Source organism: Athene noctua, chromosome 2 (genome assembly GCF_965140245.1).
Source record: "Athene noctua chromosome 2, bAthNoc1.hap1.1, whole genome shotgun sequence".
Classification (NCBI taxonomy): Eukaryota; Metazoa; Chordata; class Aves; order Strigiformes; family Strigidae; genus Athene; species Athene noctua.
The window spans coordinates 106,843,993-106,857,816 of NC_134038.1; the positions used below are offsets into that span (position 1 = coordinate 106,843,993).

The following is a 13,824-nucleotide window of genomic DNA, read 5'->3' on the forward strand; positions in this document are numbered from 1 at the left end:
TTGCGTACACTTACAGGGTAATGGTTGATAGTTCTGACATCTTGCAAGAGTGCTGGTTAGCCCTCTTAGGCTTACAGTAGCATTTCTGAACGCAGCTGCTAAATATGACAAAATTAGCATTTTTTTCAGCATATTGTGAACAGGCCAAGGTAGGTCACTTTCAACACATTTCATGAGACACATCACAAAGATGGAAAGCAGACATGACAGAATGAAATTACAGCACAAACCAGCTGCTTGACTGAAGCAAAAATAAACAAAAAAATAAAAGCACTGGCTGTTGCTGGCAATTGTGATGTGTTGATTTACAGAGAAAGCAGATTGAACAACCTGGAGGCAGGTGGGCAGCGTTATGCATCCAAAATACACATGACCTTTGCAGTCTGGTATTGTACAGAGGGTAACAGAACAATATATTAAATGAAAGTAGATTGCACACTTGTGGAGAACAATCAGATAGTAAATTCAGCTTGTAGGATAGAGATTAGTCTAAGATAAATTTGGATCAGATATTCCTCATTTTCACATGTAAGTATCCAAGGAAGTGTGGATCCATTTCTTTTTAATGAAGAGTACTAGTAAGGACCTCAAGCACCTTTTCACCCAGCTTCCTTGATGCCTGGGGAGGGAAGTCCTGTATGGAAACTGCAAGTCTGACTGGTAATTCAGAGGTACTGTTTATTTTTTGTCACACCGTAAGACAGGCGTGGTCATAAAAGCAGCAGGCACATACACTATGGACCATGATCTCTATATGTTGTATTCTAAAAAGAGCTGCTGTGGAGAATGGGATGTTTACATTTACAATGAGCCAGAGAGAAGCTAATTTCAATCAGCTGTCAAGAAGGGTAATCTGAATGAACATGGGATCTTTTAAGAGATTTTGTATCTGTTATGATGGGTTGAAAAACATGAGAATTTAAAATAGTAATTTCTCGTCAACTTTCAAGGGGAGATGTTTTGTTTTGTTTTGTTTTCAGCGCATGGTTGTTTTGGTGGGATTCACCTCAAGGAAGGTTGGATATTTACAGTACAGATGTCTAAGTAAACTGGACATCCTTGGTCCCTTGAGAATCATCAGAGAGACTAATTAGTCAAGACAGAAATACACACTTTTTAGTCAGGGTATGTCTGACCTATTTTAAATGCCCAATTTAGGATGGGATGAACAGCACACCAACCACCACTGACTACCCTGACTAAATCTCTGTTGACTATAAAGGATAATATGGTGATTTTTAAAAGCAGTTGCCTACAAGGCAAACATCTAACTTTATTCAAACAAATCAAACTGTTTCTGTTGTTCTGCTAATATGCATGGTCTAAGATTTGTGTTCACCTACCTGCAGATGAAGATGTAGTTTATAAACTGAACAGTAAAATAAATTGAAAACATATTAAATTTCTCCCTACTTTTAACTCCTTCAAGCCAATTCCATTTACTAGAATTTTGTTTTGTTTCTTTTTGGGTAATCAAAACCTGACAACTGTGTTGTTATTAAAGATAACGGCATAAGAGCTGGAAGGAATACAGTATCGTGGCACGTACACATCCAGCAAATAGAAATAGTGATCGTGTTTCAACTTGCAAAATGAATCTTATTTCTTGGATGATATTAATGAAGTAAACATGAAAATGACTGTTCCTTTTACAGTATCATTTCTGTGATAAAATATTGCACTGCCTCTGTTTTTGACAGAGCTGAGTTGTGCCTTATTTGTCAGATAAGACTGATCAAAAACAAGGAGGAAAGTTTTAGAGATAGTTCATTTTTACTGTGACTGAAACTTTCAGAAATGATTATGGATTTTGAGTATCTCATTTTTTTATCACCTGATCTGAAACACATTTTATCAGACTGGTTTTACCACAGAGGGCTGCTCAGCATGTGTTGAAAAGCAGTGCTTATGAAGGCATTTTAAGGTACATCATAACCTGAATGCGAAACATCTAAAAATCAACAATCACTTTTAATTCTTTTAAACTCTTAGTCATGGGGGGTTGTAGGGGGCTGTGTTCTTCAATGTTGCCATGGTAATCTGGAAACCAAAATCCTCACCCATGTTTCCTTTACTGTTTATGCCCTGTTTTATTTGGCAGGGATCGATTTTCATTATAGATTTTTCTAGTGAGTAGACCTAACATGGCAGCACTTGATATTTACTAAAATTATCAAAAAAGGACAGATTTGATTTTGAAAATAGTATCAAAGCATTAACTGCTGCTTCTCACCCAGTGAGGGATGTTTATGCATGGGCTTGTAATGGAGAAATTTGCTGGCACGTCTTAAGAACACATTAGTATTTTCGTGCTATTAACATTTTTTCTGCCATCCTATCTAATTTAGGTAGAATCATCTCTTTGATGTTAGATATTGTAAAGTGACCCAAAATCTCAAGAGTACAGAACTGACAGAAGTTTTCTTTCCCCCTCCCCCCACTTTTTTAAAAAAAACTTTATGTATTATCAAAGTAGAATCATTGGTGGAAGGAAAGGGAGAAAGAGAGAAGAGACAGAGGAGGCAGGAACCAGAAATAAATGAGAAGGAGGATAAAACAGCCAAATAAGAGAAATTTAATATAAATGAGATTATGGATATCAAAACACTACATGAATTGGGGCAGGATCCTCAGATCTCTGTAGGCACACACAGAATGGAATTGGTCACATCTAGCTATATGTCTCTAAGATGAATTTAAACGGAACTATCACCTTTAACTCACTCAGTCATAGAAAGAAACAGGTACTTCCAGAGGCTGAGCTGACCTGTGTAACAAAGGTGTCTAAGACATATGGGATGCATTGTCTTATGGAGGTGCCCTGGTCTCTGTTCGACCATAGACGATGACTAGACTGCTTAGATTAAATACGAGACTTTAGACAGCTAAAGGCAAACAAGCTGAGTCTCACCGCATGTGTCCTGTGCATGGACTGCAGCTGCATCTGGGAGGAAGAGGGAGGGTGCTAGGGTGGAAGGGGAAAGAAAAGTTAAACATTCCCAGGATTAAATAAATTATGTATGATGTGGCTGAAGACCATCTTGTCAGACTGAACACCTTGCCATCTGGCAAGTTAATGCAAATGAGAGAGTACATAAATTTGATGCAAAGGTAGTTGCAATTCAATTCTAAAAACTGTGAAGGCTTCTCAGAGGTGCTTAAGAGAAGTAAAATGAGCATGCTGATTCAGGGGAATGAAGTTATGCTTTATTACCAAGGCCATGTACTCCATAATGAAAAAGATGAGGATTCTGGGTTTAGGTCACTAATAGCACACAGGGAATGACAGAGTTTGTGGGTTGTCTCTGAATATGCTGAAGGGGAATCCTTTGGGAAAACACAATAAAGGTATAATTTGATTCATACGATTTAAAACTGTGCCTCATTAAGAATCTTTGTGCACCCTGCTCAAGTAATTCTGTGTAACCTCTCTACAAATAGGATTGGCAACCATGTAGCAGTAGAAAAAGGAATGTTGAAACAAATCAAGGCAGTAAAGTACTGAAAATACAGTAAAAAGTAGAAAGATTGTATGGGAGAGAGAGAGAGAAAAAAAAATTAGCCATACCATCTATTATTTATGCTATATGCCTACTTACCTACAGCTGATATTGTTATAGGTGGGGGGACATCTTTTCCTTGCTACTTCATAACTAAGGATTCCCTGAAGCTAGACTTGTTTCCTGGCCAAAACACCAACTACATTTACAAAAACTCTTACGGATTACTATACAGATTTACAGATCAGATGTAGACAGTTTGGAAAACTGAACTTGTTCTGTGAGCAGAAAACAGACCTTATAATTCCATCCTGCCACAGTGACTGTGGGCCTTGTAGACTCATTCACTCCTCCCATCCAGACACAGAATAAGCACAGCTGTTTCTCAGCAAAGTTGTTACTTAGTTCCATCTCATCTAATTTTTGAAGTTATCAGGCTGTATGCCTTTTACCTCGTCGCTCCATGCTAGCTTTGTGAAATGTATCTGACCTATTTTAAACACCTTGGTTAGAAAGAAATAAGTTGTAACAGGGATTTTATTCTCTTGACTGGGTAAATCTCTACTGACTGTGGAAGGAGCCCAGCATGATTATCTTATCAAATCAGGTGGATCCCATGCTGTCTTGATAAAAGTGCAACCATTGCTGTGCTCTTCATAAAAACAGGCAACTTTGTTTCTGTACTCTTCAATTGAAACCAAGCCCAAAAGTTAGTCTAGTCACCTTTTGCCAGAGTCTTAGTCTGGTTACCTATAGCCCTACCTTTTACTAACACCACCAAACCAAAAAACCTTTCCCCTGACTTCTCTAAGGGGTCTGAGGTATTCCAGGATCATTTTCTGACACCTGGGAATAAACTGAAAACAAGTTGGAAAAAAAAAGAGAAAGTGTGAGGTCTCCTTTACAGTCCTCACCCAAAACACATTAAAATCAGTTGACGTTAATGGGTGATAGTAATTTTCTTTCATCTGAGTTTTTGGTCTACTTTTTAGGGCTCTTGCATTGATTTAACAAGTGAGAGGTCATCTTTGTTTCTCTTCACTTTTTTGAGTAAGTGTGTCTTACACAACTGAGTGGATTGCTCTTTGTTCCAGTGATTTGGAAAAACATAAAGAAGATTTGCTTTATTTTTTTTTTTTTTTAATTTTTTATTTTTGGTGTCTATGTACTTGCAAAGTCAATGAACTTTAAGCTAAAAACTAGGACATATGTAAGAACTTCATGAGGGTCTTCTATGGATTACAGAGCTCCCATATCATAGAGAACTTTTAATGTCCTCTACACACTTCACGTGTGTATTTTTTAATTCCACCAAAGTTAATCTACTATAACTGAAAGCTAGCACGGTAATTAAACAATACTTTGACACAGAAACAGTGTGTAAGGAAACCGCTTTCACCTCTCTAAAGGCTGGGTTACTGCTTGCAAGCTATAGCTGTAACTGAAAATGAATGTTTAACATGAATATGAATATGAACTGGAATATTTTGTCAAATAATTCTAACCTTTGTGCAGAACTGAAGCTTGAAGATGAAACAGTATGGTCAAAGAGAGTCAAAAGTCATGTATACACTGTTCATTCTTGGCTTTGTTAACTTCTATAGGGTGGATATAGGATGGAGAAAGTCATCAGAGATCAAATAATGAAGAGATAAAGCTTAATATCTAGCTGTGTTCTAGAGAAGAAAGTTGGTAGTAAAGCACAGAATACTTCCTTCAGAAACAGTCTTTAAATGAACTGTAGCTTCAAGGCTACATATCCTGATCCCCCTCTGTATTAACTCTGGAGTTCCTATTGTAACAAACTAGGTTATTCTCACTCAGTCCAGAGGATAGAATAATGTCATGCATTATGGAATAATTCTGATGGAGGTGCAGTAACATAACTGTAGTGTAGAAACTGTAGTGAGAAAGATGTACCACACAAAATGAGATTCTTAAATGGTTTTGAACATAGGTTTACTGTTTGAAATGAAGAATATGGATGCCCGAATCCAGACATAAAATATCCAAGAATGTGATTAGCTCATTGTACTTAAACAAATGAGCAAAACCCACAGAGTATTTATTGTCACAGTCTGCCACAAGAAGTGGATTTTCAAGCATTGTAGACAGGTCTTAGTCCTGTCAGCTTGCAGAGCTCAGTATCGGTATAGCTACACAGAGTTTATATAATTTGCAGCTCTGAAGCTTCAGTTACACTTTTGCCTCACTTGCCTTACATGTTATGTGATATCCTTGCAGAAAACGATACAAGTTTCAACCCTTTTCTATAACTCTCCTTAATGAAAAAAGACAATGCTGCCTTTGTTGAAAAGGCCTGGGCTTGAAAACATTTAATCAGCTGAAAAACTCCAGTGTTTTCACTGGAAATATATAAGAGAAATTACAGTTTGGAAATCTCTCATTAATAGTACAGGTGCACAGCAAATGGGGTACTATGTGAACCATATGCATAACTTTGGATAGGTCCAGTATTGAGGTAGTAAACATTTTTTTAAACTACCTTCATTGAGACTTAATTCAATATTAAGATACTGTAATCTGGTCGCCTTTGAGTGTGTACTTGTACTCTCCAAGGCAGGAAGAATTTCTTCCTGGGCAACTAACAAATTTGCTAGTTTGCACCACACAGTTCCTTTTTTGGCACAGTCTTAGTTACGAGTCCAATGAGAAGTTCACCTTTCCAGATCAAAAATCCTTCTGTGCTGTGACAACATCATCTTTCTTGTCCCTTCCATACCTCAGGCTCTAAGGACTATGTACTTGCTTGGAGTACTTCCTAATTATTCTTCAGAAAAAAACTAAAACCACTGGATGTGAAGTATGTTAGTTGCTGAAGTGAGACACAAGAAATCAATGGCAAGGAGAGGCAGAGACACTGAGGGGAAATTAAACTCCTTTTGGTCTCATATGGTAGAGGCAAAAATGTGCATGGTAGCAAAAAGTAAATGGAAGATCATGGATGTTGGTATGCATCAAGCTTTGATGTAAATTGGAAGCATGTTCAAGATCAGAGATGTCAGAATTATTCCCCATTGTCTGTAGTCTCACAACACCTGCTGCATGACCAGTTTCTTCAACTCTACGTTTATCTTTACACTAAGTAACCAACTCAAAGAAACAAAGGTGCAAACTGATTTGGGGACAAATAAAATTCCAGATATATTCCTTTCAGCCTAACAATGTATTCAGAGCAACAAACTTAGCTATGAGCAATGCAAGGGAAAACAGCCAGAATTGTTTAATTTGGATGTTCTCAAATTAGCTCTCAGTTTGAGGCTTCTGAAAAATTATCTGAATCTCCAAAACCATTATGTTTCCCAATAAGTGAGCTACCCTGATAAAGGATACAACGCTGCACCCAAATCCATGGGTAAATTGTAAAGATGCATGACCATTTTCTATCCTGGACATGCACTGGACATTTTCTATCCTGCTGATCTCCATGACAACCAAAGTTTATCAATACAGATCATAATTAGGTTATTCACTCCGATGAATTGCAGTGACTTTAGAAACACATTTGAGGTCTGTACCCAATTTTCTTTAGGAAAGCTACCTTACTTTTGCTAATCAATAAACTTAAACGTGTGGCAAAAGTTTTATTACAGAGAATTTAGTTAAGTGTAATCAGTTTCACATTAAAGTAAAAAGCTTTATATTGTGCACATTGCTAAAGTATTTGTGGTCTTTTAAAAAGCAATGCTGGAACAGTTTTAGATATATATATAGCATTTCTGACAGGATGTGTATATTTACATAGGCACACAAGCACAGATGCAAACATTATATATAAATCAAGATGGCTTGAACCTTCTGATGTTCTGACTGCTGTTCCATACCAGTTATGGTAATCAAGCCATGATGTTTTAAGTACTGGCACTGAAAGACATTTGGGTCTGAAATATCCAGATATATGTTACTAACATTTCAATGGGAATTCATAATACACTATTTAGCCTTTCTTTGTGCCTAAACCTCCTCTGAAACAAGGCTGTTAGGGCTCATCCAACCCTTGATAGAAGTGTTGAGAGTGCATCTTTCCATTACTGATTCTTCTTAAAAAAATGGAAGGAACATTTTCATGAAGAGAACCACATTGTTGAATACAACACGGCACTGTTCTCTCTCTCACCAATCTGAACACCTTCTTGATCTTTCTAGAGAAGGAACATCTATTAGTGGCTTCTCTTTTAATGCAAATGTACCTTTTTACAGTTTGTATCTTGATCTTGTAACAGATGGGGAAAAAAGTCTGTGCTTTGCTCATTTAGGACACAATCTGTAGACAAAGAACTCTAAGGCTGCCACAGAACATGGAGTCAAGTGGAAATCTGAAGTCACCATCAGAGAATTGTTAAGCATGAAACATAGGGACATTTCAAAAAAGTCAAGCTTTTTTTGAAATCAGCAACATAAATCAGTGTTGTATCCTTTCCTCTACCCATACATCCATTGAAACCATAAAATTGCCCATAAAAATACCTTTCAGCAACGTGCACAAAATTTTTAAAGACAAAGTCACCCTATTTTTCATTACTACTTCAAAATAGAAAATAACAGGAGTCAGCCTCCATCATAGAGACATCATCTGTGCAGGTCAAGGCACAGTGGACTTGCACTCTAACCACCTTTTACGAATTTCAAAATAACAGAAGCAAAGCACTTTTTAACATTGCATTCATCACAGATGATCTTATAACCACAAGAAATTAGTTTTGTGATCAGTGATTTCAAAATCAGATCCTGTCACAGCTCCAGTAAAGCTCTTGTATATAATTGGGAATGGATGGAATTTCCTTTGAAAATATTGATTTGCTCTTCTGGAATATCCCTCTGGCAAGTGGCCCAAGAAACAGCAAAACCACTTTCAAGGTGGACATAATTTTAGGTCTGATCCCATCATCACTGTAAGAATGTAAAAGATGTGTACTGGATGAAAGGACAGTGTTTAGGTTAGGAAGTTAGATATGACAACCAAAGATGTATGTTTATGTTTTTCTACTTGCCACAGGCACTGGGGGGAATTTTGAGTAACCCCTTTTGTGCATCATACCCTCAGCTGTTCAACAGGAATAACAGCTCACCAGAACATTACAAACACTAAATAGTTGGTGCTATTTGGTTTTACAGTAGTGGAGACCACAGAAAATCTATAGACAGATAATTAAAGCAGAATAAGTTTTTCAATTACTTTGAAAATAAAAGAATCACTGTGTAATTATATTCTTGCTAATTCTTGCTAATTATAGTACATAGCCTACATGATCCTAATGAGTACAGTCAATTTTTTTCCCAATCCCTACCTGAAAAGATCTGATGCAAATTAATACCCCTCTGCCCCCAAAAAATCCAAAACAGAAACCAAAAAACCCTCCATCCAACATCCAAAATAGGAATTTCTCTTGGGAAATGTAAATGAAAAGTATAGTAGTTGTGAATGAGAACCTTTTTTTTTTTTCTAGAGCATTAAATAAATCCATCAGGAATTAATGTCAATCAAAGTAACAAATATCTACTTTCCTAGCATTTCTTAGAAATGAGAACTAGGTTCTTGCTGATCATGTACTGACACCAAGGGTTCAATGTCTATGTTTCCCATTGTATTTTCTTGTGGTAGAAAAGGATTAGCTCCTTTTGTTGCTGGGTTAGTGGACATTCCAACACACAAGTGATAGTACCTGTGGTTAAGAAATTAAAGTGCCATACTAAAGAATATAATGTTCATCAAACATCTGCCATTTTTTTGTAAAAAGTGAGACTTTTGACATGAAGACACTGTCAATAATTATTAATGCTGGCTGTCTGAGCACTTGCAGCAAGACAAAGCAGTAGCAGAATGAATCATTGAGTGTCCAGTGACTTTTTAGGTGAACTGTAGAGGAGTGTTGTTTACCAAAACATTTGTGTTACAACATTTTTTCACCTGCCCTAACCCTCTAGGTTGCACCATATGTTAAATCATACCTACCTATGATATATGCCATGTTTCTCCTTTCTTTCCAGCAAGATGCTGATTGGAGGAATGACATAGACCTGAATTAGCTAGATATATGTGGGTTTTATTTTCTTTTCATTGAGTTTTCAACATGTGATACAAAATTTATGAAGAATCTGTTAAAGGAAAAGCAGAAAGAAGCTTCCCCCTCCCAAATTATACTATTCATGATAAACTGGAAATAAATAAAAAAAAGTTTTTTCAGTTAAACGTGTTTGATCCTTGAAAATGAATGAACAAACAAAGACTTGATGGAAATATGTGGACCTTTTTAATCTTAAGGGTTATTCCAGCATGCTCTCACATCATGCATACCTATTTAAATACCACAGTGGTTTATGGTAGTGATATGTTAGATGATCTGCCTATAATGACTCTTTCAACAATGCAATAATGCTCATGAAAATAACAGCATGGATTTAAGCTTTGTTTAGGCATTTCTATAAGAATATGTCTTTTTTGGGGGGCTGAATGTACTCTCTCTATAACAACCTGACCAAAACCAGGGTGCCTGAAAGCAGATTCTGACACCATGTTACACAGTATTGGCTGGATATCTCATGGGAAAAACAGTGAAGCCTTGCCAGATCAATTTATCATCTGTTTCCTGAAATTCCAGACAAGGGACTGATGTATGAAAATCCATGTAAATAATGTGGGCCTGATGTGACACACTGTGTCCCTAGCCTGCCATTGTAGGGTTGTGAATACGTGAGCGAACTGTGAATGCACATTGGGTTCACGGTCTTCTGATGTAGTGCTACTTGGGTTTCAGCATATAGTGTCAGTGTCCCTAAATAACCTACTACTACTTCAAAATATTTACAAACTATGCAACTGGAGATTGCTAAAAATCAAGCAGTGCTTTCCACTTGAAAGCACATTAAGTAAAATCTAATTGGATGGAATATACAGGTACCAATGCAAGACGCTGTCATTTGTACTATAGGATTAAGTATGTCATGTACATGACCATGGCACATTATGATTTTTTATGCAATTCATTCACCAGATGGGGCAAGAAACCTGTCTGAACTATGCAGACAGTTGTCTTAATTACACTAGGAGTACAATCAATATCAATTTAACTTCCCAGCATAAAGTATCTCAGAACTTCTCACTCAGATGAAAATCTGTTGCATTTGCATTCCTGGTCATCCTTTTTGGTTTGATGCTTAATTTGGTGGAATTAATTTGATGGAATTTATGTTTAATTAGGTGGAATTATTCAGGATTTACACAAGATTAATTGAAACCAGAACATGGTTCAAGAAATAAAGTTATATCCTTTTCATGCCTTTGACAGTTCACTCCTAACACCAAAATATAAATAATGATTATGATGACTATTGGGAGGAAGTATGGAATCTGCTCAAGATTCTCAGGAAAAAGAACCAAAAAGAATCATAAAATTAAAATGAACAAGAAAAAGGGTGGCTTCTATTTCCAGTTAATTTCTACCTCAGCTGCTTAGATATTTTTTATTAACTTAGTCTCCAATCATTTCAGCCATAAGGAGGAGTATGGATAGTTTTACTATCTAAAACATCAGTAAAAGAAAGATGGATTAATTGTTCTCATAATCTGACATGTTTTGAGCTGTTCATTCTGAAATGGGATCAGCAGCATGCAGAGCAGCTTTGAAGGGGAACTAAATGAAGAAAGATTGATTAGGCATGAGACTAGTAATGAATGACTGAACATACAGGTTGGTAAAATGGAAGTTTATAATCACTAATGTATTTGACTGCAGAAAATTGTTAGGAATTAGCTACATGTTTCCAAGTTTTTGTCATCCTAAAGGCGAAGACTAATGCATGTAATGATCATCATGTTATTTTAAGAGAAGGTCTGATTTGTTACGGTAGTAAAGCACACATTATTGTACTATGAATTATACAAATTTTATTTTTTTTTTTTTTTTAAAGCAAATCTTATAATCTCTAGTGGCTACACTATATTAATTAAGCATTAGTTACCTAGCAGTGCACTCTTCTGTTGTGTTCCTGTCATAGCTCGCAGCTAACTTCAGTAGTGGGAGTTTTTCAAAATGAATACACAGTGGTAACAATATGTAATTAATCACATCCCCAAGGCTGCTGAAGTCAAATACAGGCTTAAGTGATTTGCAGAACCATGACCATAGTGTCTGTAAAATAGAACTGGAGGTAGATTTTTCTAAAAAATTAAAAATAATTAAAAGGTCCTGAACATAAACTTACACCATACATATAAGAAGAAAATAAATCCTACCCAAAGTCAATAGCCACGTTTTTGTGGGGTGTTTTATTTTCTCTTTGGATGATGGAAGTCCTGTCTAAAGGGTTATTCCAACAAGTGGAAGACTGATACTAGAATAAATCTCAATTTCTGCTGCAAGATACCACATGATATTACCTTCAGAAACAGGCTGAACATCCTTCCTCAACCACAGCTGATCTGTCACATGTACTAAAAGCAAAGTACTTAAATATGTTGTGGAATATAGATCTGGATGGAGAATTTTGTCTAATGGAATGATGTTTAATAGTTTGAAACAGCAAAATAGAACATGGAAAATGGTTAATATGGACCACGGTCTAAATGCCACAGAGGCTTCAATATGGTGACATAACCATACTATGATCTGTCTTTTTCCTTCATTGCAACAGCTTTATTTCTGCAGGGCATGTGTGCACAAATACTGAGTGGGTGTCTGGTGTATATCTGCATAGACTTATTAATTTAATTTCTTTTTATAATTTCTGTGTGACTTTTCTCTTGTCAAATCTGTTTGGATAAACAACACTCCACTTCATAACACATACATAAATGCAAGATAAATTTATACACGATCATTTATAAAGTTGCAAAAAAATATGAAAAATAATGACAGCGAATGAAACAGAAAATATGATGTTTTCTCTTGGTTTTGGTGGCTAACTATACACATAGGAAAAATATCAATAAAACCCCAGTCACCATATTGATCAAAAATGGCAAGGATGTTTTATAATCTAGTTAAGTCACTTAAGTCTCTGGCATGTTTTGCTTCATATGTGAGATGTGCAGCAGACACCAAACATGCACTTAGTAGGTTGTAATCAGAACTAGCTCTGCACATCTCGGGTGCTAATTACAGTCTAAGATTCAGTGGATGACTTCCCAGCAGCACATACATGGGAAGTCTTCATGCAAGCTCTAGGCAAACCATGCATACAGTTAACCTATTCACTACACTCTCCTGAGTTTTAATTTGGAGAAATATCCACCTGAAGAATGAACTGAAAACATTATTTTTGTCAGTGAAGACACAGTTTAGAGCAAGCTTCAAGGGCAGTACTTAGGAAGTCTGACTTACAGAGATGAAAAATTGATGTATAAAATTTTATCATTTCATGTAAATGTAAACAAGATGACAGGAAAGAAGTAAAGAAAAATAGGCAGCTGGAGAACATATTTTTCTCTGAGAATTGTAATTTAGATGGATGACATCATTATACTATGAGTGTGGTTACTTAGAGTGAAACTGATCACTGCATAATTTTAAAAAAATTATTACAAAATAAGGATCTCCTACTTTACCCTGACATCTTTTATTTTTATTTAAGGTTTACATGACTTGTTTGTTTGTTTGTTTGTTTGTTTTCACCAGGAATCCAGTGCTAAATCAAATAGAGCTCAGAAAAAATTGTAGAGCAAATGTGCATGGTGTTTAGGCTGAAAAGCCAAGAAAACACCAAATGTACTGCCACATATCCTAGTTATAATTTTTATATGGAGAATGATTGCATGCACTCAAAAGGGGAATGATGACCATCTCAAATGGCTAATCCCTGTCCTCTAACGAAGTGGAAACTAACAAAAAAGATGTCAGCTTTAAAAAAAATAACAAAGAAAGTTTTAAAACTTCTAAAGAAAAAAATTTAGGATTTGTTGTGCATTTTTAAGCAACTCTAGGTGTGTGGGACAATTGTTCAGCTTAAGTGGAGTGCATTCAAGGTTACCAGAACATGAATATAAGCAACTTTAGAAGATCTTCCTAAATCAGAATTCAGTCTTTTCACCAAATCTCATTGTTTTCAATGAATTTTGGACCATGTCCTTGGAATGTATGAAGCACAGCAGACTGTCCCATGAGTATAATAATATTTATGCCTGGTCAGTATGTTAATTTTCAGATAACTGACCTTAAAGAAGTTTTGGTTTTGCTTTTTTAAAGCTTGTATTCATGATTTTTCCCCCAGGTCTTTTAAAGAAAGGTGAAAGCTGGCATCAAAATGCGCTTTAGGGGCTTTTTGATTAAAAAAGGAAAATAAAAATCAGCCAAAGCAATTTAATAGA

The 13,824-nt window shown here is 36.1% G+C and overlaps 1 protein-coding gene across 3 annotated transcripts in view; it reads right to left on the minus strand.

Annotated features, from left to right (window-relative positions):
• Nucleotides 1-13,824, minus strand: part of ADCYAP1R1 (ADCYAP receptor type I) — a 101,659-nt gene that overhangs the window by 14,566 nt on the left and 73,269 nt on the right. Inside the window, exon 14 of one of the 3 annotated variants that reach the window (XM_074897929.1) lies at nt 15-98. The exons of the other annotated variants lie outside the window; for them this stretch is intronic. Within the exon in view, the coding sequence (XP_074754030.1) occupies nt 15-98 (84 nt within the window). The remainder of the gene's footprint in view (nt 1-14; nt 99-13,824) is intronic. 3 annotated transcript variants of the gene reach the window in all.